The 23,901-nt window shown below is 38.9% G+C and overlaps 1 protein-coding gene across 1 annotated transcript in view; it reads left to right on the forward strand.

The window, feature by feature from the left end:
* GPR126 (G protein-coupled receptor 126) overlaps positions 1-23,901 on the forward strand; it is a gene marked incomplete at its 3' end in the record, with an annotated part of 88,719 nt that overhangs the window by 14,327 nt on the left and 50,491 nt on the right. Inside the window, exon 2 of the mRNA XM_010087129.1 lies at positions 23,474-23,815. Within this exon, the coding sequence (XP_010085431.1) occupies positions 23,474-23,815 (342 nt within the window). The remainder of the gene's footprint in view (positions 1-23,473; positions 23,816-23,901) is intronic.

Below are 23,901 nucleotides of genomic sequence, written 5' to 3' on the forward strand. Positions count from 1 at the left end.
AAAAGAAAAAAGGAACAGAGAGGTATTCTGTTGTAGTACTTCCTACATGCTACTGTCACTTGTAAGATATTGTTTTTTCCCCCTTCATTTTTTTTATTCCATCTGTAACTTCAAGGGGATTTCTAGTTACACATTTGAAATATATCCCTTCTTCGTCTTCTCCAGTACTCTTTCTAGGCTGATGCTGTGCACAGGGGTTTTAGTTTGGGGATATTTTTATTTTCAAGTCACTGTAATTCTTAGTTTATTGATGATTGATTTGTGTTTTCCTGTTGGAAAAGGAAAACAAAACACACTGTATTTGGAACAGAGGATTCAGTGTTACACTTGGCAAAAGAGAGACAAGAAAATCTCTATCTGGAAAAGAGATGTTAAGGCTTTTACTTCCACAGTTTCTGGAGGAAGACTTGGGGAATGTTGGAGTCTGGATGAGTAGGTCCTATGTGGACTGAAGTTTGAATGAAGGCAGCATTTTGCTAGGAAGTGGGGTTCTCTGAAATGCAGAGAATCTTTCTGTGTATCTGAAGTAATGACAGGGTGCCCAGAGCTTTGTGGGAAGATGCTTACTTCTTCATCAATAAATAAATTAAGTAAATAAATAAATATATTTAGTCAAGGGTGGGATACCTTTGATGTGAAAATCTTCAGCTAGATGAAAGACTGCAACTGGCATGCAGTGCTGCCAAGTGTCCCACTGCTTCCTTAATGGCTTTGGTGGCAACATCCTCAAAAAGAACAAGGATTGTAATCCTTGAGACATCAGATCTGAAAAGGGATTTCCTTTAGAGCCAAGGTTGTTTTTCTTACCCTCCAGACATGTAGCTAGTGGTAGGACAAATGAGTCTTCCAGAAATTACAAAATGTCTAATAACTGTGGCAGTTTTCAGATTACAAGTCATCAAATAATTTAATTTTCCTATAACCATGGACAAGATCCTGATGCCCATCTGCCCTTGGAACAGAAGTAGGTCTGTTACTGGTTTAATCCAGGGATCCAAGCAGCCCAGTGTTCATAGACGGGCAGATGGAATAGAAGAGTTAAAACAAGCCCCATGTACATGATGCTTCCCCTCACAACTCTCCCAGTCTTCAGCTGTTTCCATTTAGTGAATGAAAATCTCAGAGGCTGGTATGGCTTGCTTGTTTAGTTGTCTGTAATGGATTTCTGCCAACTAGTTGCCCACTCTCTCTTTGAACTGGCACATCCACAGCTGTCCTCACTCAGGGAGTGCCACCTGTCCACTTCCTGCTGCATGAAGAACCAGCTTGTTCTTATTGCTTCGAACCTGCCTTCTATAACAAGGGGCCACCAGGTGAAGGCAGTGAGCAGATGCCTCCCTTTTCCCTGTCACCCACAGACCTTTTTGTAGACATTTGTCAGATTTCTGTTATATCATCTCTGGGGCCCCAAACATAAAAAAGACATGGACCTGTTGGAGCGAGTTCAGAGGAGAGCCACAAAGATGGTCAGAGGGCTGGAGCACCTCCCATACGAGGACAGGCTGAGAGAGTTGGGGTTGTTCAGCCTGAGAAGAGAAGGTTCGGGGGGGACCGTATAGCAGCCTACCAGTACTTAAAGGGGCTACAGGAGAGATGGGGAGGCACTCTTTATCAAGGAGTGTAGTGATAAGATGAGGGATAACAGTTTTAAGCTGAAAGAGGGTAGATTTAGATTGGATATTAGGAAGAAATGTTTCACTGTGAGGGTGGTGAGACACTGGAACAGGTTGCCCAGGGAAGCTGTGGATGCCCCATCCCTGGAGGTGTTCAAGGCCAGGCTGGATGAGGCTTTGAGCAACCTGGGCTAGTGGGAGGTGTCCCTGCCCATGGCAGGGGGAGGGTCACCTGCCCATGGCAGGGGGCTTGGAACTAGATGATCTTTAAGGTCGCTTCCAACCCAAACCATTCTATGATTCTATAACAATCTCTTTCCCAGCTTGAAGAGTACTTGACTACTGGCTTGCCCTGACCATCCCCGCTGAGTACCCCTTCCAGGCATCCTCTGCCTGTGCTCGAGGGCTTCATTTAAGCCCAGGCTGGGACACCCACACATGCCCTGGGCTGTCATCTAGCTGGGAGCAGCAGAAGCTGGGTGGCCTGTGATGGGGGAGGGTCTGGGAGCCAGGGTGACCCCAGCACAGACAGGGTCATTGCTGACCAGTTGCAGTCCCACCATGTCTAAGCCAGGTGGGCAGACAGGTAATGAACCAGGTCCAGGATCCATTCAGGGAGTTGGGTCAGGAATAGCCAGAGACAAAGCTAGAGACAGATACACCTACAGCATATATCCAGCAAGAACTGAAAGCCAATTAAGGGCTTTTAGTGCACTCAGGGCACTGTCACACTTATCTGCGTTGAATTTTATTTGTCATTTTATTGCCTAATCACTCTGTCTTATAAGAGACTCATTTTTCAGTTATTTACAGTTTGCCTTCAAGGTATCTACTATTTTGAGTTGCTTTCTATCATCAGCAAACTTTGTCTGTACTGTTCTACTGCTTTTCCAGATACATTCTGGATATGTTAAGTAACATGGATCCCAGCAGAGACCTCTGTGGATCTCTACTGGTGACTTTCTCGGCTTCTTGCAGCTTCACATTTTTTCCTGCGCTCTACTTCTTAACTTATCTGTGCCAGAATCTTTCTTATGTAATGGCTGCTTAGTTTCCTTTAAAGCCTTTCACCAAAGGCTTTGCCAGAATCTTTCTGGATATCCAAGTGAACTGTGTCAGCTTGGTCACATTTACCCATGAAGCACAACTAACCCTTCAGAGACTTGAAGAGGTTTGTAAGACAAAATGTCACTTTACAGAAGTCATGTTGACTCTCCCAAATAGATTTTATTTATCCAGGTGTCCACTAATTCCAGCATTTCTTGTACCACATATCCCTTGTGGTAGCCGAGGCACTGGTCTGCTGAGTGAGAAAAATAATATTGAAGTAAACCAGTTCTACCTGACTGCCAGTTACTGGCAACCTCTACAGGTGTTAATGTTATTAGCATATCTTCAGGATGAATGACTTGTAATTACACTGCTGTTCCAGTGCTCTAGACAAGGACTGCATCTTGCAGAAATTGTCTTTAAAATAATGTGATGTGTTTGATAACATTGAAAAGCAGTGGAAAGGACTGAGTGGTACTTCTAGTACTTTATTAAAATGTAATGAAAGGTTTGAGCAGCTCACTTGAGTGGTAGTTCCTCATTATAATTTTGTCCTAGAAAAAAACTCGCAGCTGTGAACATTAGCAGTAGAACCTTTTTAGTTTCAGCAAATAGCTAGACCACACAGTTTGTGGTCTAGTTAAATGGCTGGTTTTCATATAATACTCTCTCCGACTGTGAAGGGGAGAAAAGAACCATCATTGGAAAAATAAATTATTAATTTCTGCTTTCTTCTGAACTGCAGAAGAGATGGGAATAAACTAAAACACAGAAGGAACCGAGAGAGAGTCTGCAATTTACCATGTGTGCTATATTTTCTATCTCACAAATGTAGAGACGATCTTGTTACTCTGCACAGGGCAGGTCTGGTAGTCATGGAACTAGCATTACTACTTCTCCCTAAAAGAACAGAGCACTTCTGCATGTCCTCATATCTGAACATATTATCTGACCATTATTATTATAACTAGAATAGATTATTTCTTATTGCTGGGCAGCTCAGTGATCAGTTAGTTCAACAGGTTTTTATACCTTTATGTTTGAAAGACCATGCAGAAGTCAGTTCTAAGTGGAAGATAACACTGTTGTGCTAGTTTTGGTTTTTGTAGTAAACCCAAATGCCAAGAAACTTCTGATACTATTACTTCCTGGAAAGTAATTGTTTTCTTAGAACAGGAAGGCTTGTAACTAGCAAATGAAGTAGTAAGATTTGCATTTGCAGGGAGTAACAAAATTGGTTTAAAGCAGATTTAAGCATAAGACAAAATAGTGTGAACAAGAATACACAAATTATTTAATGTATGTAAACTATTAGGCTTTCAGATTCTTTTGAGCTATCAGCATTACAACCGGAACAGTAGCTGTTCATACATTCCGCTTTACAAAATAATAATATTTATAAAGATAGTGGGCATGATTCATAGCTAGAGCTTCTTAGAATACTTTTAAAAATTAAGGATGTTACTGGTGTGCAAGGGTAGTCTCATGAGCAAGAAGTCAGTAGAAGTATGTCTCTTTATACCTGCCTAGTATCTTGTCTAGAATGTTTTTTCCACATTTCTATTCTTAAGTTATATTTTACCACTTTAAGTGCCAAAAAGGAGGAAAATAATGTACTTCTGATTATTATAATACATTTCTAAGATACCTGTTTTCCATAGTATCTTCGTCCTCTACAGTGTTTACCACCACTGTGACTTCTTGATGTTAGGGAATTTCTACACTGGAACTACTGTTTTCTTATTGTCACTGTCATTTGGCATGAAATAATACATGTTTCACACTGCATCTGTGCTAAGAGTCATGGATTACAACCAGAACAAGGTGATTTCCCATTACAGCTCCTGCTTTTGAAATTAAATTGGGCCTTTGGTTAGTCTTAGAGACATGGTCCTGGAAGCAAGACCAGCTTCAAGCAGAGCAGAGAGTTGCTTTGAGCAGAAGTCTGCTATAGGCGACAGAGGAGCTGTAGTCCTGCTACATACAGCCCAGGGTGGCCTTGCTGTCATTAAGAAAGGGATGTAAACCTGTGGATCATGCTAGAAGAGGTGTGAACACCCCTGTAAGCAATAGCAGCGGCACCTCCTACTGAGAAAAGCAGTAGGTGCTGCAGGGTTGGCTTTCCAGACAACTCTTTATTATACTCACATCACTTAACCCACTCTCCACTTCACTGGAGTTTCTTCTTCACAGCCCTGTCTTCAAAGACAGGCAAAATAAGATAATTCTTACTCTACTGAGATCTGAATGTAAGCACAGCGGTGTTTATTTTTATGGATTTGTTCAATTTGGAAAGTTGGTATGATCAGCTGTTTAGGCTACGGTATTAAAATTTTAGTCTTTGTTATCATTTTGCATTTGTTTTCTTGATAGAGTCAGCCTCAGAAGTAGCACTTGTGAACAGCCAAGAAGTTTGGGAAAAAAAAAAAAAAAAAAAAAGGTGCAGTTGTCAGTCTAGTCATAAATGAAAGAAAGCACTTTGGCAAATGTTTGCACTGGTGATGTTATACCTGGTGATGAATATAGGAGTTGCCTGATTACTTAGAATCAACCTTCTGCCATTTCCATAATTAAAAACTGCTTCAGGTTGCTTCTGGCACTTCATTTTAGTTACGCTTAGAGTTCAGGCTGGAGCAGAATTACCAGAGGAGCCAAAAAAAAAGTGTTTAGTCTGATACCATTACTGTCACATAGTGCAGCATGTGATTCAATACTGGAACATGTGGTCATAGTTTCATGGCTGTTTAGGTCAGGATTATGTCAATCTTTTGTTTCTATGACATTGTATGGATACAAGTGGGTACCTGAATGCGTCTGTTCAGCATCATAGGCCTTCCTCATCTGGAAGGAAGTAATTTCACTCAGCTATGTCCTAGGAAGTCCATCAAGCAGTGCTCTGCCATTTTTCGTAACTGATCCTGACCCAACAAAAAAAATACACAAGCAGTTACCATCTGAGCTGTTATAAAAATTTGCCTTCTTGTAGTTGTAGGAGCCTGATCATAATGACTCAATTATCACATGTTATAAAATGCTGTAATTGTTAGTACTGTACACTGTCAGAGCCCCTTTTGGCTGTTCTGGATGAGTAGTCTTGAGACTGAATACAGGAGGGGATGGGAACTGCCTGAATGGAGAAACCCCTCCAGTTGAAAGAGTCACGGGAGAGCTGTCTAGACACCTGAAGGTTTTTCAGACTACAGATGGATCTCCAGCACTTTGTCTCACTGCAGAGTTGACTGCACAGTAACACTGAAGAAAACTGCAAAGAGAAAAGAAAATATCAGAATTCCTGGAAAGCTATTCGGATGAGAATGGAGTTGTTGTTAAATCAGATTGTTTTTTTTTTTCTCCAAATATATTGTTTCTGTTGAAATTGACAAGTACAAGAATTTAAAAGAAAAGTGACAGAATAAAAAATCCATCTGCAATGTTTTGATGATGGAGAAAAAATACTGCTTTGAAAACTCAAAGCAAAGTTTTGAGTCATTGTTTGAATTGACTTCAATATTCAAAAAAATTCCTAAAAGTTTTAAAGTCCATAACAATGAAATGTTTTTATTTGTTTGAAGTGGCTTATTTGATTGCAGAATATTTTCTTGAAGGAGATTTCTTATTTATTCTTTATTCTATTATTTCTTAGTTATTCCTATGCTACTTATTTTCAGAAGGTTCTGTTAGCAGCTATCATGTTTTTAATCTTCAGGTTACTTCTTTGCTACACCAAATTAACATGTCTGGATCAGCTGATCAGGTGTTATGTTCATATTAGATTTAATACTTGCAGGTATTAAAAGATTTCTCGACTTTTCTGTGCACACTGAGGGAGAGCTATACTGAGCTATCCTGAACCATATTGAAGACTTCCCTCTTGGTTTGCACATACTGCTCAGTAGCTTTCACTGAAAAACTTGTAATGGTTGGTGCTAGTGGCAGCCATACAGCTACTAGAATAGATTTAATAGATTTAATTTAACAAGAACTAGGAGATCTGGAATAGCCCATCTCTTAAGAAAGTAGGTACAATAATTCTTTAGCTGTTGGGCAGCAGCTGTTTTGCAGACCTTGGCACTAGAGTCAATTCAATTAGAATAAGAAGGAATACTTTCCTTAAGGAGCTCTTTATATGACTGAATCTTAGTTGAGCTACTAGCTGAGAGTCTTTGATAGAAAAATCTAGAAGTAGGAAAACATAAGGCCGCTATGTTTTATTGACCTAACTCTCAACCAAAGACCTAGTCTTAGCAAGTGGGATCTGTCATAAATCAAAATAAAACTCATATGATCTGCCTAAAAATTCTGGTATCCCTGCCATGTGGAAACCACAACAGGAGTCTACCATAGTTCTAGGCTTAGTCACTGATTTGTGTTGAAGAAATAATTCTGTCACAGAAGTGTAGCAAAGTGGATTTAGGTCAACATGACAGCATGCAAAATACAATGACTACTTGGTTATGTGTGTAAGTAGTGTGAAAGGGATTGTTTAATTTTTCTTATCCATGGCAATTAGACACTGTGGTCAGGGTGAAATGCAAGACTTCCTTTATTTCCTGTTTACACAGACTCTATCCTCTTTACTCTGTGCTTTTTAGTGATGGTTTTGGGCTCTTCCTCCTTGTTCCTCAGTGCTCTGACAGCCTGTCCAGCTTAGTTCTCCCACAGCCATGGTGTTGGACTAATTTCTGCAGAGCTGTTATGAAATCGCTCATGACTCATTCTTCTCTGGCTTACATGAGTGAAATATGCCCACTAAAAAAATCTCACCGTGGCATGGCAAGTAACACTTAGCAACTTGTTAAGTACTCTGAGGTGTGTTTCAGCAGGTCTGTACAGCGGGTTTCAGCCTATACATTGCAGCATTAGTATGCCTCTTCCTAATTCCTACCCAAAGGGTGGCCTGATGGATGTTTTGGAATATCCTTGGTCTCAGGATGCAGTATATCATATTCAGAAGGAGATACTCTTAGGAGAAAGGGAGGGTCAGATATAGCCCTCACTGTTTTCTCACCAGGCTTTGTCTGCCCTTTTCTGTTCCACCCTTGTGTAAGCACAATAATATGAGAATTTAGCAAGCAAAGTGGTGTTATGGTGTGCCTTACCTTATTTACTGTGTCTGTAGCTGTCCTGTTAGGACTCTGTTACAGCTAAGAGTCACTAAACACCAGTTAGTTCTATGTTTTCAGGCCACTTCTTGTCTTGTCTGACACTACCTCTATGAAGGTAATGTATTGCCCAGATTAGGCCTTGCATTTATGTTTTTCTTTCGTTCTGGACATGTTCTGTGACCTGCTTCATTACCTTACAGTTTTTATTACTTTCTATGTTCAGATAGGTTTAGAGGGTAACATTGTTGGAGCAATTTGTCAAATAACTTCTACTTCTTGTTTGTGCAGATGATTCTCATCCTTCTGTATGCCTGGTAGGGACCACCTTGAATAATGATTCAAAACTAACTCCATAGATTTATAAAGCAATAGAACTTTCTCCACTCTGTTACCTGCTATTTTCTGATCATCTGATCAGATATTATAACCATTCATAGGTAGTATGCTTTGCATATCAAAAATTGTCGTGCTCAAGTTGTTCACCTTAAGCAGCTTATTTATTTCTCTTGACTTTATGTGTTAAGATAGTAAAGTAGGTAATTTTTTTCTATTTCAGAAACTGTACATGACCAGCAGTCAGATTGCTCTCCGAGGTTCACTTATTGTCAACTACAGGTTTTCATGTTTGAGTCTATAAGGTTTGATCCAAATCCCACTGCAAAGAGTGTGAACATTTCTTTGAGTTAAGAGTTTTTGATGAAGCCTAAACCTAGATGGTCTGGCCAAGGACCATGAAAGCTTCTGTTAAGCATAGAATCTCTAAAATAAAGAGAATTAGTTACATTTTATTTATGTTATTTGTTTAATACATTTAAACATATCTTCTTTTTCAAAACTTGAAATTTATTACCCTGAATTCCTGTTTTTAAGTGTTTATCTGGACTTCCAATAAAATATCTAGAACATCTGGGTGGACAAGAGTGAATAGAGTTCACCCTAACTTTGTGCTTGACAGGATGATAGGTTGCTGGTGGGGGAGACAGACTAATCACACCAGTCTCCTCAGGCTGCTTTTGAACACTTTACTGATATGCTTCATTAGCCCCTGAAGTGAATTATCGATGCAGGGAAATTGTCATTGAAATAAGTCCTAAATTAGTTCGTTTATGAACCTGAGTTTACAGTTTGCAGTTTAATCATTTACACAGTGTATGAGAAGAAGTTAGAAGAAAAAATAGAGAATGCCAAGAACAATTTTTTGCCTATTTATTCTGTGAGGTAAGTTCAAACACCTTGCTGCTCTATTTAGTGCATTATGAAGGGTCATACTGGTAACAAAATGGCATGTGCCATTGGCATATGCTTTGTATTTTGTTGCTTTTTTTTTTTATTAATTGCTTTTCTGTTAATCGTTCTATGCCATGACACTGAGATATTTCTCCCACCTTCTCCTTCCAAGCTTTGCAGTTAACTGCGTAATCACAAACCTGTAGTCATGGGTAAAAATACACTGTCTTTTAACTATGTGGTTCTAACTCTTGTTATTGACTGTTACTGTAAAGTACATCTACATTCAGGAGGCAAAATACCCCTCCCTTTTTTTGAGAAGTATCCTTAGGCTCTCCACGTTGGTATGTTTACGTCTCTGGGCTTGCACCATTGCTTGTTCAAATGCCAGCTCAAAAGTTACAGTATCACGAACTTCACGATTTTGAGTATTTACAGAATCAGAGTAATTGCAATTAAAAACTAATCAAAGGTAAGTAGTGTGAAAGCAGTGGGAATTGTAAGCACTCATGGCACTTCAAAGAGTCAGGTGTTCAATATTAGAGTTTGATCAGTGTCTCCTCCATATTTGCTCTTTTTATTGAACCCATTTTATTTTAGATGTCAGTGAGGCTCCATCACTAGAAGGCCCAGGATTTGCCATCTTGAAGGATTCAGTCTTTGGGGCTTTGAAAATTTCGACAATAGTAAACTTGCAGTCAAGGTCGGGTTTGACTCTCAGAGGGGTCCAGATATTCTGTCTAGATATTCAATACTGATGGCAGATCTTAAACAGATACTTTCATATTAGGTTCATATTTTAGGTTCAAATACAGAGAAAATTTATAAGTGGACGCCAACTCTAAACAAGAAGATATCTTTTTAACTGTGCTTTGAAACAGACTTTCCTTGAGAACAGTTGAAATGCTTAAATGATGTTGGAAGCGATGTTGGAAACAGTGTTAAGAAGGGAGAGCACTGCTGTCATTGGTGTTCTCTGAGGGTGGGTTTTGCTAGAAACATTAGCTGAAAAATTATAAGGTGAGGATATTAAGTTTTGAGATGATGTCACATGTTGGCTTGCTTAAACTTCAAAGCTTTTTTGGATACAGAACAACTGCAGAGTTTAGTATTTCAGGAAAATATTTTTTAAAATTATCTCAGGCAGAAGGAATATGGGAGCAAACCAGGGCTTGGCTGTCATTAATTGAATAGTTAAGGCAATTAATGCAGTACAATGTGTTAAAGGTCAAGTAAAGGTACAATACTTGGTTGTAAATGTTAGTGTATAGTCATTATTAAGAGAGAACAGTTTGTCCATTTAGTTTTATAGAAGGATGATGCCATAAAGTTCTGTCTCGTACTCACTTCCCGTCTCATTGCAAGGAACACTATGCACCTGTCATTATACTTCCTAATCTTTTAAAACCTCCTTAAACTATGTCTCCAGAGCTAACAAAATACCTTTTTCCTGTTTGCTTTATATGTAAATAACAGATTCATGAAAGAGGTTTCCTTTGGTTGATTGGCTTGGTCTGGTTTCAGAAATTACAGAGCAAGTCAATTGTAAAACTCTGCAGTTTCCATTAAGTGGCAAGTGGTTTAGATGTTGTTTCCAAATAATGCTGATGACTGCAGAACCATTGCAGAAAATAAAGCAAGTTCCTTCCCTTGAAGCAAGTTTTGTTAAGACCAAGAAAGCTTTTTTTGTTCTTATTATAAGCTGAATAACTTGCTGATTTCGATTTGGGGAAACAAGAAGTTGTAAGTCTATTTTCAGAATTCCCCTTTCAGTGAAGAATTAAGTTATCCTGGTATCTGAGAGCTGAAGCAGTACAGTATTGCATAATGAAATGTAACATATGTTCTGAGCACAGAGATCAGTTTAGCTTTGTAGCAGACGTGTTAAAACCATCACATTGATACCTGGAAACCTGTTCATTAAGATGTAGAGTAGACAAATAATGAAAATAAGACATAGACCATTTTCACCCTAATAGAAAGGTTTTCAAGCCAAACTTAGTCAAACTTATCTCAGTTTCCTTGCTAAAGAGAGAGTATTTTCTGGTTTTTATGTGCTAAGTGGACATAGTTGACCAGAAAGACACAGTTAGATCAGTTATTTATTTCTGATTTGAGCATTGTGAATTTTTTTTCTTGCTTTCAGTGATTCTTCTTTGGAAGATGCAAAAAGAGAAGTGGGGCACACACTATGCATCCTTAAGGAGTTAAATGCATGTAGTCTGATCAGAATCAAATTCCTAACTTAGAAGTCCATTCATCCATGGAATATTCTTCTCTAGGGAACTGGTAGAAAAAGCTGATAGGGTTGGAAAAAACACTGGAATATGTAGGGAGACTTCTTGATTGATTACAGTGGGAGTTCAGTGACTGGAGCTGTTGGAGAACTGGATGGAGGTTAGAAAAATTAATCACATAGCCCAGACTGGCAAAAAAAAAAAAGGTTCAGGTGTACTCACACAAAGATCAGCCATTGTAAACTTAATGGAAGCAGCAGCAAGACACTTGACTGTTCAACACAAGACTTCACTGTCTGCATTCATAGTGTTTTCTTTTCTGCTGTTATGTAAACGAGAAATACACCAACAAACCAAGAGTGGAAATTAGTAACGCAGCAGTGAAGGCATTGCTGTTTTGTGCTAAGTGTGCCGTTTCCTTCTGTCTTTACATCTGACAGAACAATCACAATAAGAAAGCAGTTCTAGATGTTGTATCACTGAAATGATTCAAAATTATAATGAATGGCTTGTTTGAGAATATAGAGCAAAAAACAGCACTAGAGATGTCAGAATAACACTAAATGTCAAAAATCTACACACTCCCCCACCAACAGATATTAGTTTAGTGTATCATGCATAGCTTTTTTCTGTTCTTATCAATGCAAACTACTACGAAGTAATTTCTGATCTCACTTTTACTGTAGCTTCATTTTTTCCAGGAAGTCCCTAAATGAAGTATGAGAGGTGAAAAATTCAACTAGGAAAGAGCCTGTAACCCCTTTCCAGTCTTCTGACCCCTCAAGTAATAATGTACAAGAAAATACCTGGTATCATTATTCAGAAAATCTTTTCAGTTTTCTTTGGGCAGAACTGATTGAATAATAAGTGTTAACACTGAATATGTTATTGTCTTTGGAAGGTGAAAGCATGACTAATTTTCTGTGGTGGGGTAGAGGACAGTATTCTTGTGTGTAATAGAAAAAAATCTTTATTGATGTTAAAAAAATCACAAATATTTTGACTTAGATTGCTCCTTCTTACAGACCTGATAACACAGATATGTTACTTACAGCATCTATTTTTTAATAGCTTATGTAGAAATAGGTACTTTGAAAACTAGTAGAAAGGACAGGTAATAAAACCCTAAAAAAGATTCAAAGGCTCTGTATGAAATTGTGTTTGAGTTGGTCATTCCCAGTATGTCTAGAGTGTCTAGTATAATAGTGAATTCCAGTGTAAAGTAGTTATGCATAATTTCTATATCTTGTTAAACATCAGCAAACCATAGTTTCAACCTCTACTGCAAGAGATCCATGTCATTAATAGCAGATTTTCTGGGACAGCTGAAAAAAGTCTAAAAAAAGCTCTAGACCCAAAATTTGGTCTATAAACACACAAAGCTTGAAGAATATCACTGTCTAGTGGTACAATACCATCCCTACCTTGTGTTTTCTGGAGGCTTTCAACAGGAGTTAAGAATTATGCTTATTCTGAGTACTGATAGTAGCAGCCAGAAAAGGCATTCAAACTTTGCAATATGGGAAAGAAAACTCTGTAATTGAACTGTCTTCTTATAAGCAATAAAAGATGTCGAATGCATTGTGGGTCAAATGGAAACTACTTTGGATATTGGGGGTGTGTTGGATTTGTTGGGTAAAGCACCCAGTGAAGAGGCCATGTTTTCTACTTTCACTGTACAAAATATTCTGTTACCCAGAAGTTTCATCCTAACAATTTATTTAGTCTGTGTCCTATGTATATGTAGAGGAAATGTATTTCTTGTATGTATCTGGATGACTGAGCTTTACTAAGAACATGATCTGTGCCCAGATATAACATTATTTTAACCAGTGCCTGTGCAGTTTGGTGGGATCTCAAATTCCTACAAACCACACCTTACTAAAAAGATTATCAGCTGTTTTTGAACAGCTTCCCAGGCAAGAGTGACACTTGCTTGCACAAATGATACCCCATACAGCTCCTCAGCTTGTGCAGCCTGGTATGGCCATGTTAAAGCTAACTGCACTTGTGGGTTTACTCCAGCTGAGGATGTGACCCTCTTTGTAACAATGCAGCAACAGAACAGCTGGGAGCCAACAGCCAGAACTTCTTGCTGGAGTGGATAAAAATATGACATTCTTGATGAAAATTCCCCTTGTAAATCTCAGTATTATTTGTGATTGAGTGTGATATGTAGATCTCAGTTTGAAACCACTATGTTACATGCAGCAACTTCACAAAAAACTCACCTGTTCTTACCCTGTCCCTTCCCTAACATAATCTTTTCTTTACTGACATGTGCATTAGCTTATGTGCTTATTGTACCAGCCCGTATGCTTACTAGTTAATACTTTTTTAACCAGCATATCTGAACTGAACTGTCAACAGAAGTTTTGTCCCAAACTTCTGCTACTTTGTGGAAAAAAAATCCAACTCAGGCCAAAACTAGCAAGTCAATTCTCTTATTTTTGTAAGATTATCACTGGAATGCCAATGAAAATATTCTTAAGTTACAATGGGTGTAACACAGGATTTTCACATTATCCCCTCCCTCTGGGGGAAATCCATAACTTTGTCTACAGTGTGAACTCCACTCATATGGGTCAGGGCAGATTTACCCAGTCAGTGTGTTTGCTTCCGCTTCCATTTTCATTGGCACAAAACCAAACAACTAAGGGGAAACAGGCAGTGCAGGGCCCCCACCCTGGCTCTGAATGTATTTTCTTCTATTGTAGCTGGTTCCCTCAATTTCCCAGATCAATCAAGACCTGCTGGAGTTACTGCTGTGATAAAGTCAGTTGCTGTCAAGAGGTAGGATATTTGTGCTAGAGCGATCAAGAGGGGTCAGAGCTTTTAGTGGCAACAATAACCCAACAGAAATAAATACCTACTGAATTCCAGCATAAAATGGGGCCTGGGGGCAGTATAGAATATCTGGAAACACGCTGAATTTCTAATAGTCTCTGTATTTTGCTAGCATCCCACTCTGACAGAGTGAAGAGCATCAGCTTTGATCTTTCCAGGGCTATCATAACATTTTGGAGATCCAGCGTATAACAAATGCTGATAATGTCAATACTTGGATGACACTCCATTTGAGGGCTGGTTAGGATGCTAATCTTGAGAAGTCAAGAGGTCAGCTCTCTGAAATGTCTGGTCCAGAGCCTCAACAGCCTGTGTATGATTGGTATACCCTAAATACATATAAAGTTCCAGTCCATCTCTGTCCCTTACAAAAAGGATTAAGAATCATGCTGTCATTTATATATTTATCCATGAGAAAATAAATAACAAAATCTCTCTTGGTGTAGGACCACGTTATACAGTTCTGTCAGGAGGAAGTGCAGATCAGCTTCTCCTGTCTTGGTTTTAGTGAAAAGTCTGACGCTGGGCTTAGTAGTAGCTGGCTACTGCTTGCATTCATGGTAAATGCTTCCTGAGTCAGTAATTTACTATTCTCACTTCTGCTTTTCTAATCTTAACCTTGGATTTGAAAATCAAGCTTTGCTCTTCCTGATTTTTTTGATACATTATTACTGTTACTGACCTCAAGTGTATCCTGAAAGATAATTTTAATTATCACATCAGAAACAGGATGTACTGCCACCTGTTTCTCTGGGATTTACGTGGAGTGTTTAAACCACCAAAACTACCGCGAACTGCTGTATTGGCTCCTCCGTCAGATACCCGACATAGGGCCTCGTGCTCTGCCTCGCGTGGATGCTTCCCCTTTCCCACACACGCAGTGGCCACCTCTGTTCCAGTAAAAGAGACATGCCCAGAGCTCTTCTCAGAGGCCAGCTCATGCCACATCCCAAATGCACACTGTTGTAAAAACTAGGGTAGCTCTATTCAGGTTGCATCCTGGGAATGGCCCCTGCCCTGTGCCAGCTGCTCAGCCCTGCCCAGGAAGGGTTTGGAGAAGAGCTGGCTGGGCTGGGGTCAGCCTCGTGCTGTACCCATATGGGCAGTCGGCTCCTGGAGTCTGGGACTGTGCCCACCATCAAGGTGGAGCTGTGAATACTTTTCCTGATCAGTTAGTTGAGATATTAGTTTCAAGCATAAGCCATGAGGTTTACAATTCCTTAAAGTTATGTCTCTTCTTATCAATTATTCTATATCTGGAGGGATTCAGAGGTATTATTAGATACTGGGAGAAATGTCTGTTGGCTTTTTGAATTTTACGTTCCCTGTTTTAATACATATCAGGTCAGACCCACAAGTTGATGTTGTAAAATATGAGAAAATGTTGTCTTTTATTAGCTTTAAATTTGCCATATGTAATTTCATCAAGTAAGGGCTTTGTTCTTGCCTTACAAGAGAGAGAAAATTTCCTCTTCTAATGCCATGTGATGAAAAATATAACTTGTTAATAATCTGGTAAGCAGCAAGGGTTGGAGCAACAGGAGGCAAGAGTAATAACTGACTTGACAGACAACAGTTACAGTTTCATATATGTCTACATATTAGCCTGTGAGGAGATTTTTTTTTTCTACCATTTCACTATTCTTAGGTGCACCAACCTAAGAAAAGAGTATGCTGCAAGACATACTACGTCAGCAAAAGAAGATGCGAGACAAGCTGATACGACTGGCCAGGGCATAGTGCTCTCTTTGTCTCCTGGCTTCAGAGGCCAAAACCCAATTGTTGAATTATTTTGTGAGAGTACAATCTTGTCTTTTATTGAATTATAAAAGGCTCTGCCAGGGTTGTGTGCTATTTCCCGTCAGGAATATGGAGGCTTTAAATTCTTGCTGGGTACAAGGAGTACTATGCAGATGATGCAATGGGAATGATGCAGAATGTGAGTCTGGACTGAGGTTTTAATAGAGCTTGAAATAGTGTTTTCTTACAAATCAACAAAAAAAAGTCACATTAGCAAACCAACACAGATGAAATATTCTTCCTTATTACATCTTCATTATATCCACACTGTGCAAAATGCATTTGGTTATGTATTGCAGCTTTAAGCAGGATAATGTAAAGTTTCACTCATAAAGTTTGTAAGACTTTTATTTTTTTAATTGTGCTGGTTATTTTACTGGTGAGTCTATGCTTGCAGTTTCACGTAAAAACTGGTAATGTTTATCCTCTTGGATATTCTATATATTCTACACCTATTAATATAAAGATGTTTTAGGGAATTATTTAAATTGTACTGGGTTTCATTTTTAAATGACCTACAATCCTGCCAAATTCAGTCAGCAGCTTGGGAATCTAGAATATGCCCAGTGGGTTGGCAAGAGAAGGAGGAAGGAGTATGGATAACTGTGTGGACATTATGCCAGGTATGAAATGCTCCATGTTAATTATTTAATCACCTGGTTATCAGCTTTTCATATACAACCTGTGGGCCTGAGACTGGATCTCTCTCCCTGAATGAGTGTTTGCATATGTTGGCCCAGTTATTACTGAGAAGGAAAAGAAAATGATCAGAACTACAGAGGATAGCACAGCCTTCCGTGCAGTGCCTCCCCTGATTTCATACAGCAGCAGTTGTGGAGTCATGCCCTCCTGTTCTGCCTTGAGGGGGCTGCAAGGCCGACAACGGGACTGTAAAGCTTCAAATCCAGGACTCAAAGGCATCATTGTGCAGGAAAGGACTTTAAACAGTTGCTGAATTTTAAGTCCATGCTTAAATCCAAATCACATCTGTGACATTTCAGGATTTACTCAAGATTTTTTGTGAAGTTAAGGCTCTGCACACTGTAGAAATGCTGAAGTAGAAATGGTTTGGTATTAGCACTACAAATCAGGGGACATTTACATTTATACACAACCACAATCAAATTTCTAACCAGTAGACCTCAAACCTGTGATTTGTGCAGGGACAAACTTTAAGACAGGTCAGGATGAGTCTAACTTCCTTTCTGTTTATTGCAGAGGTGATCCTTTTTGATTGTTTTGTAATTTTTTTTTTAGTCCCTTTTTGTTAAATTCAGTTGTTTAAATACTCGGAATTAGGATTATCTGTTTAATTTGAGGATTACAATGCATGCTAACATGAAATTTTGTGTTGTATGTAGTAATTTTTATCGAACCCTGCATACTGTAGCAAAATAAGAATATTTTTGAGAGATCAAGCAGCTTCTACTATTTGGAAAGTTAATAAAGAAGCAGAAATAAACCTGCCTCACCTTCTCTTTTGCAATTTCTCAGACAGAACTCGGATCAAATTGTGGGTTGCGCAGAGAGCAGACAACATGGTTTGGTGTGCAGTGGCTCCAGAAGAGTGCTATGCTTAATGTTTTGCATAAAAAATTGTATAGGTCTTTAAACTGACTTATAAGTGACTAAGCAGTGCATTACTTTATGTCCAGAGTGAATGGCATGACACCTCTTTGCAATTAATATATTCACATTTTGTGTATAGGTATTTCTGTAGGTCTACAGATCCCCTTTACATCTGAAATTATTTTTTAAAGTGAAGGTAAACTACTGTTGAAGACTTTGCCATGTGGTAGCTGTTCTGGGTTTAGTGTTTGTGTCTCATTAGAATAACACAGTTTTGTTTATTCTGTAGCCATTCCAGCCCACCCACATCTTGGTGGTTTGCCCTTCCTCTTGCTTGTCTGCAGGTGTGTCCATTGGTGACCTCATTCACCCATCTATTTGGAGTCATAAATATGTTTGACCTGATGTTTGGCCATATCCCTGTTACGGCATCCTAGAAATACAAAAAAAAAATTAAATGCTTATTGTAAAGCAAGACTTTTTCCTGCCTAATATTTATCAAAATAGGTATTTTTTTATGCTGTCACAGGAAATGATGGTAACGTTTCACTTCTATTTTGGGCTTTGCCACATGCTTGCAAGTGCTGTCATGTCACCTTCCTGTGCTTCTCTCCTACTTCATTCAAAATGACCATCCTTGTAAGTGCTACCTTTTCAAATGTACGTAAAGTGCTTAAAGGTTCTAAGATGTCTAGATGAAAGCAAATTATAATTAATTCTGTACTGCTTTTTTAGGTCTAAAGTGCTAGGTACTGTAGCTAAGATTTGCTGTGGTTTAGAGTTGGCCTAATTCTGTCAGCCAGGGGAGATTTTATTGTTCAGTTGAGTAAGGACTAGAGTTAACATAAACTGTTCTGGATTGGTTTGTTTTCTGAAAATTTGATCCCAGACCTACATAGATCTATTTCAGGATACTTTCATATGATAGTTGTGTTCTCTATAGAGAGAAGTAGAGTTAATTTTAATGCCAAAAAGGAATCCAGCAGTATTCTATCTTATTTTTATGAGGGAGCCTTTTAATGGATTTTTAAAAAATACCAGTAATGTTAATTCAGCCCACGCAAGCTATCATTGGTATCCTGTGCCGCTGCCTAAGCTTATGTAGTCATTTACACTTCTGTCAGGTGGAAAATGCTGTACAGAAGGCCAGCTGCATGCTACAGCTGGAAAAAGAAAAACAGTGCAAGGTGTAACTCAGTGTGAAAACAAACCGGATAATCCATGAATTGCAAGAGCAGGCATTTTTCCCCAGAGACCTTGTCTTCTTTTGATCCTAACTTTCACAAACTTTAAGTCTTTAGGACTGAAATAGGCAGTGTCCCAACCTGGATTGCTTTTGCTCTTTTAAAAAAATTCTTGGCCAAATAAGATTTGTTGTCTAGCAATTCTCCAAGGTTGGATAAGAGCAAAAAAGAAAGCAGGAGGATAAGTTGAAGCCAAAACTAATGCCTGAGAAATAAGTGCACAGTATAATAGGGCAAAGGATGAAGTTTTTGGGGAAAATTATGAAGAGAAGTAAAGAAGCACGAGGATCTAGAGGAAAATATATTAATATTAGCACAGATTTTGGAGGCAAGTGCTGGAATGTGTTAGTCATGTAAGAAGAAATAAAAAAAAAAAAAAAAAAGAAGTATGAACGTATGGGATGTGGTTATATGAGGAGTGTTTCCATCCCAAGTTTGCAGTTCAGTGTTGTAGCTCTGGGTCTGGCTGTGGCTTCAGCTGCCCGCAAATGGCTTGTAACTTTCATCACTTTCAAATCGTGCATCTCAGTGCCTGCAGGTGTCTTCATGATTTCAAGTGGTAGAATTCTGTGCTAGGGGCTCTAAAGAGGCAAAATCTGTTTCTGGGTCAAGTTCGGGGTTTAATTTTGTTCCATAGGATGTGGGTTTTGTGTGTGCGTGTGTCTGTATGGTGCAATCCTTAATGGGTCACATACTGTTTCCCTGAGCCCTAGTTTTAGGACAGTCTTCAGATGATTCAGCATGGTGTAGGAAAGACTAGTATAGGAAAAGGGTGCTTTCCTCTTCTTAGAAGTTAAAAAGCATATATGTGAAATAGGCAGGAGACTCATCAAAGAGAAGGAATTGTCTCATGGTTAGGAAAACTGGCAACCATGAGAATGGGATTCCATCCCTGCCTTTACTGATAAATTCCTATTAATGTTGGCGAAATTGCTTTGACCAAAATTTTCCATTGTGGCCACTAAGTACTCATTTTGGATTTTCTACAGTGGGCCAGATCAGCAGACTGCTCTCCCAGCTGCAGTTTGAAGTCATTGGTGGTGTGCTTTGGACATATAAAGTACTGTACAAATACTAAGTAGTTAAGGAAAATTAGTACTCTCATTTCTTAGACTGGGAACCCAAGACCCATGTAAACCTTTGCCATTTTTGCCCATAATCTCCATGCCTAAGTTTATCACAGAATCATAGGAGGGAAAAAGCCATTTCCCTCACAGTCAATTCCCCTTCTGAAGTCAATTATCATTTGTGAATCACTTAGATAACTTTGGTGAAAGCACTAACATACTCCAGGGGAATTTATGAATTTTTCTTTTTAGTATAGTGTTGAAGTGTCACACTAAATACTTAATTATTCTTTTATTATAGGAAGTATGAGTCCTGCAGGAAAAAAAAAAAAAGGGGAAATTACGAAATGCAAACCATACTCCAGAGTATTCTCATGATGGTGAGAAATTAATTGCCCAGAGCAACTTTTGGTTTAAGAAATGTTGAAACTAAGTGCTTGATCTCGCTTTATGGAGAGCATGTTCCTTTTGGTTTGGGGAAGATAAGAGGAGGAGAAAAGGTGAAGGTTTTTATTGGCTAAAATATATTTAGAGAGTGAATTTCCTGTGGTCTAGGATGATAAAAAATATTTGATAGGCAGATTCTGTGTATGTGGGTTTCCTGACCAAGAATATTACACCTAATTTTTTTCCCATTAAAATCAATACAATATCTCAGATTACCTGCAGAAATATTTGTGGTGTGTATTGCAACAAGTATTCAGTATACACAGTTCAGAACTGCTCTGGGCCAATGGGATTGCAAAATGTCTGTCAGCTTTGGCTGACAGCCTAAGGTTGCCACAGCAATTTTTCGCTTTAATGAGTAAAATAGGTGGTGTTTACAGAAAAATAACTGTCTCAAGAGAAGCTGTGCCAAAGGTTCCATTTAAAACCATTCCGTTTATATATAGTTTTGTTGTTTGTTTTCTTTTCTTTTTACTTACTACTGTGGACATTTGCATGAAAACAGGATATTTCTCCTTCAAATTGCAGTCATGGACAGAATAGCTACTATGCCAAAATGGAGCCAACCCACTTCAAAAAAGTAAACTATTTTGCTCACCAAATCTGTTTCTACTGTGTATGTAAAGTTTTGAGCACTTATTTTCCTACCTAAATTTAGGGGCTGTTTTTTTGTGTCAGTTCTGTAAAACCGACCAAACAATATGGATATAATAAAATGAGAATATGTTTGTGAGAAGATTAAATGACTAAAAAACCCAATTACATAAATAACATTTATGCTTTAGTATTTGAAGTGACAGACAGCAGGGATAAAAGTATTTTTTGTTATGTGTACTGACTTTTTTTTTACACGGCTTAAAAAAAATGCTAAATACTTAAGGGAGAGTGAAATAGAAAAGCTGGTCCTGCTTTGGCTGATGGTGATCAATAGAATTAATAAAGGCAGGCTTCTCTTAAGAATGCCTGTGTTCTTTCTGATGGACAAGTTTGATTTTTTCAGTCTTGGCTCGAATGCAATATTCTACCAATTTGAGAGATACACTTTTATTGACAAGTGGCATATTTTTTCTGGTTCAGCAATGTTTTATAATGCCCTTAAGATTTACTTTAGAGGTCCAAGGCTGAATGAGTGTGCATTAATATCCATGTTCCAATGTATATTTATGTCACTTAACAGCTTAGCCCCTGTCTTCAGGTCCATCTGGATGCACAGGGAAAACTCTCGACTGGCCAGATAGGTCTGTGTCATTTATTTCTCTGTCAGGAATAAGCAAGCAGGAGAGTGGGTGCAGCATGCTGCCAAACCCTCAGCCCCTGTAGCCCTCATCTAGCAGTAATGAAGGCAGGAGCATGAATCATGGAGCCTTACAGCTGGAGGCAGCTCCAGCTGGAGCTATTTTACAGCTGCTCTGCCCTGTAGAAGCTCACTCGCCGTGGAGTAGGAGCTGCAGTGGCTTGTGGCTTAGAGCATGCTTTTCCTATTCCTCCTCCTCTCAATCTAGGGTGGTTCCCTGAAAACTGATACCTAACTGTGCAAAATCCACTGGACGAAGCTGTCGTCTGTTTGTACAACTGCAGGATATACAGTCACCATATAGTCACCAATAAGTAAACATTCCCTCTCTGGTTAATAAATGGAACAGCAGGATTTCAAGGCAGTTGACTCCCCTGACTGTAGAGATTTGCAGGGAAATTAAGAATGGACAGGCTTCTGTTTTTACTACACTGATCCAGTTTTCCAGTGTCATCAGTGCCACTTCCCAAAGCTACCTGCAAATCTTTCAGACAATCTTTTTTTCTCATTTGAACAAATAAGCATCCCATTGATGTTTTCTATTGTAACCACTCCATATTTGGCTCTGAGAGCCCAATTAACTAATGGTCTCTTCACCTCTTTGGGGCCATATGAATTTGTGATTTGCAAATAAAAATTGTAAAAAGCCTGTAAAATACACCTAGCAATTCTCCCTGCAAGTATAAACTGCATCTTTTTTTTTTTTTTTTTTTTTTTTTTTTTTGCCATGCCACTTCACAGAATCAGGGTCCATTTGCTCAGGCTGAACACCATTTCAGTGTGACTGAACAGTATCAGAACCCAGGCAGTGGAAAGAAACATCAAGGGCTCTCTGGAGAAGTCTATTGCATTTACTCCTGTCTTATAGCTGCTCCATATGTAGTTTATATTTGACAACTTTTTTGACAACTTTTTTAGTTGGTTTTAGCTTGGGCAACTAACAATGCATGTTCATTTCATCCTGTTTTTTTCATGCTTGTAGTACTTGATGCAGGATTCTGGCCTAATGAAATGTTTGCGAAGTAATTCAGCGTAAATGTGCCAGTTAGTTTCTTTGGTTATCTATTGGGAATATTCAGTTCCCACCTAGTTTGTTCAGCATTGCTTTGGCAAACTGTTACAGATTTTAGCAGCAGGCACTTCATGGTAATTATATCAGATAATATGCTAGGTAAATATATTATAAATGAGCAAATGTAAACCAAACAAGAAACACAACCCTGGGAACTAACTGGGCCTGAAATTCTTGTGGGTAAGTAGGTGAGCAAAGGAGTATGAGGAACAAGATAAGAATTTGTTAGAGCCTGACTGCCCCAATATGTCAATGGAGCTGAGTCAGCATGGGAAGAGTGCAGTAACCCACTGTTGGTTCACAAGCCAGTAACTCACTGCTACCCTTCTGGGTGATGTGGAGAGCACTTGACAGAAACGCTGATGACTAACCTTTGAGAGCTCTGCAGGGCTGCTGCTTCTGCCACTCTTCAACCCATCTCTTGTGCTGCTGCATTCCAGGCACATTCCACTGGAAACAATAGCATGGCACAGAGCTACTGGAATAGCCACCAGTCAGCATCAGTCCAGCAGCCAAAAAATGTTAATGATACCAGTCATCTCTTCAGAAGTTACAGTTTAAGGACTCGTTTCCCTTTCCGAATTCAAAAATGTTGCTTTCACTTCACCTCTGTTTGCACAACAGGTCAATATGCATAGCAGATAAGTATTGGTGCACAAATTAATATTTAGCAGTATAATTTATGTTTCTTTTGTGTATGATTTCTTATACAAAATATAATTTTACTGTATGATTCATCCAGCATTTTCTCACAAGAAACCAGAGCTTTTTCTGCCTTTCTTCCTCCCATCTCTGTTTAGGTTTTTCTGTATAGAAATACATTTAGTTATTGTGGATGACTACTTTCCTGTTAAGTTATCTCTCCTCCTGACTTCTGGCCTTTCTCTGCTTTTGTTGCCAGCTTACGGATGCTATGACTGTAGGATCGTGCTAACTGACCCCTCTGGAGTTTTCACTTCTCCCTGCTTCCCCAGTGATTATCCCAACAGCCAAGCATGCAGGTGGATCATCCGAGCACCTCATGGATTCATCATCCAGCTAACATTTATCGATTTTGACATTGAAGAAGCTCCGGGCTGTATTTATGATTCACTGACATTAGACAATGGAGAAAGCCCAATGAACCTTTGTGGCATCACTGCCAAAGGATTATCCTATAACTCTACCGGAAATGAAATGATTGTATCATTTAAAAGTGACTTCAGTATCCAAAAGAAAGGTTTTAATGCCAGCTATGTACGAAGTAAGTAAACCCAAAACATTTTATTCCTCTCATAGCTAAAAATGACACTTTCCAAAGGAATCAAGTCCTCCTTGAGAAGAGAAAGG

Source organism: Pterocles gutturalis, unplaced genomic scaffold (assembly GCF_000699245.1).
Source record: "Pterocles gutturalis isolate BGI_N339 unplaced genomic scaffold, ASM69924v1 scaffold41156, whole genome shotgun sequence".
Lineage (NCBI taxonomy): Eukaryota > Metazoa > Chordata > Aves > Pterocliformes > Pteroclidae > Pterocles > Pterocles gutturalis.